This window comes from Cynara cardunculus, assembly GCF_001531365.2.
Source record: "Cynara cardunculus var. scolymus isolate 2C chromosome LG 13, CcrdV1, whole genome shotgun sequence".
In the NCBI taxonomy this organism is placed as follows: domain Eukaryota; kingdom Viridiplantae; phylum Streptophyta; class Magnoliopsida; order Asterales; family Asteraceae; genus Cynara; species Cynara cardunculus.
Window position 1 is genome coordinate 20901616 of NC_037540.1, and position 2439 is coordinate 20904054.

General features: G+C 30.1%; 1 protein-coding gene across 1 annotated transcript; it reads right to left on the reverse strand.

Moving 5' to 3' along the window:
• Positions 1-1420: 1420 nt before the first annotated feature.
• LOC112524879 lies at positions 1421-1906 on the reverse strand. Its single transcript, XM_025134824.1, has one exon. It carries the CDS (start codon positions 1904-1906, stop codon positions 1421-1423), a length of 486 nt encoding a protein of 161 aa, XP_024990592.1.
• Between the last annotated feature and the right edge of the window lie 533 nt (positions 1907-2439).

Sequence of the window (2439 nt, forward strand, 5' to 3'; positions counted from 1 at the left end):
CTAGTTTCATTGTAAATGCCACCTATAAATAGGTAATATAGACATAGATTTTTAAAAGAGAATTCCTACAATCATTATAAATTTTATTCACATGAGCGTTTAGAGTGTCGAGAGACTTCTGTATTTCCAGTTTTTCATGAATAAAGAGATTGACCAATTTCTTACTTCATGATATTCTTCTTTAATCTCTCAATTATTGCTTTTATCTTGATTTGTTTGGAATCTAGGATCTACATTGATCATTATCATAACAATGAAAGAACCATAATTGAAATTTATGGAGAATTAAATTTATTATAGAAATAATATAATCAAAATTAACGATCAAACAAAGTAAATATCCAAAAAATCTTAACAATTTAGAAATTTTTCTTAAAAAAATCCATCCAAAATTTTTCTTAAAAAAATGCATGCTTAAAATATCTATAATAAAATCGTGTGCAAGATTCGACATTTGATGATGACGTATGTTGAAGGATGCTAAGTTATGATGGCTTGGCGGCCTTGCATTTAATGCAACCGTATTCTTTATTTTTAATCCAAGTAATTAAGTTTTATTTTTTATAAAATGAATCCTATGATATATTACTTGTTTTACATATTATAATAGGTAATATTTCTATAATAAAATCTTGTAAAAGATTCGGCATTGGATGATGATGTATGTTGAGGGTGCGAATGTATGATCGCTAGGCAGACTTACATTTAATATATAAATTGTTGAAAGTTGGATGAGGTAATAGTGCAATTACATATAAGCATTCACATTGAACGAACGAGTGCTATGCATATTGTAAAAAAAATAATAATTAAAATATGAATAAATATTAAGAATTTGTAAAACAAAATTTACAATAGAATGTAAATGAAATTATGAAAAAGTACATAGTTAAAATATTATTAAAATAAGAATCACATATCATAAATTACCAAATACTTCTTTATATACAATATTCTTTGTTCTATTACTTATTATACCATCATCATCTGTAATTAATATTCTTAAACCTTGCCTACTTTTTACTCTAGATAAAGCAACGTACAACTAACCATTGGTGAAGACTGGTTGTCTCAGAAACAAACCAACCTTCGATAATGACTATCACTGGCTTTTATTTATGGTCATGGTAAAACGTACATAAATTGGAAATTGTCTTCTTTAAAACTTGAATGAAATCCTTTTGTCTGTAGGTGTCAAAGACATTCTTAGAATAAATGTTCGGCTTCCAATATTGATTCCAGATATGATCTCTGCTTTTATAACTTGATTTCCCAAAGATAACACCCTTAGTCTAGTTCCGTTACATAACCTAGATTTATGATCAGTATTCCTTAGTAACATAACTGGAACACCGATTTTTAGTAATATTTTATGATTTGGCAAACCCAATAATTTAAGATCATTTAAGACATCAGGTGATTACAAAATTTCATCAAACTGTTCGTGAAGATGCTTTGATTCACATAGACTATCTGAACTTAGGTACTCTTTTTCGTCTCCTGGAAACAATGATAGCAAACAGTCGTTTATTTCTTGAACGACTTCATGCTTTGGTGCAAGTATTGTTCTTTCCTGAAAATATGATGAATTCTTGATATCCACAAGAATAGAAGGACATAAAAATTCAATTAATGCAGATATAGGATCCGTTGAATCGGTAATGAGAAGATTATCAGGTATATCAATAATTGCATCACCATCATTCACACTACCAACCTTGCCTTCTTCTAAATTGAAAAGCCAATTTGCAAAAATCTTTGTCTGTTCGATATCAGAAGGTTGACTGTCAACAGTTAACCTCTTGTTTTTAGTTAACCTTAGGACTTTGCGTTTTTCCCAAATGTAAGATGAACCTAACGACGCATTAACAATGTCTTGTCTACTTGCATTGGGAATAACCGACATAATTTGTCTGAAATCTCCTCAAAAAACAACTACTTTGCTACCAAAAAGCATTTTTGAGTCGGTAATGCCCTGACTATCAAAATTTCGTTCATACTTCTATCCAATGCTTCAAATTCATGCCGATAAACCATTGGGGCTTCATCCCTTATAATCAACCTAATCTTCTTTATTAACTTGGCAACATCACTGTCTGGCTTTATGTAACAAAGAGAATCTTCGTTAAGAATTAGAAGAATTTGAAAGCGAGAGTGTGTTGTCCTACCTTCTGTAAGAAGTAAAGAAGTAATACCACTCGAAGCAACGTTTAAAAAATTTCTCCTCTAGATCTTATTAATGCAGATAATGTCTTTCATAGAAATGTTTTACCTGTTTCGCCATAACCATATACAAAAAAAACATACATCATTGGTTATTTTAAACCACTATGATGATATCGTCATAAACACCTCGTTGCTCATTTGTTAAAGCACCTAGAAGTTGATGGAACTCGTTCTATAGATTAGCTAGATCGTAATCTAGCTCCTCCATAATCA

Excerpts from the sequence above, each read along its gene's own strand:
- LOC112524879 (XM_025134824.1), bottom strand. The coding sequence starts at position 1,906 with ATGTCGGTTATTCCCAATGCAAGTAGACAAGACATTGTTAATGCGTCG.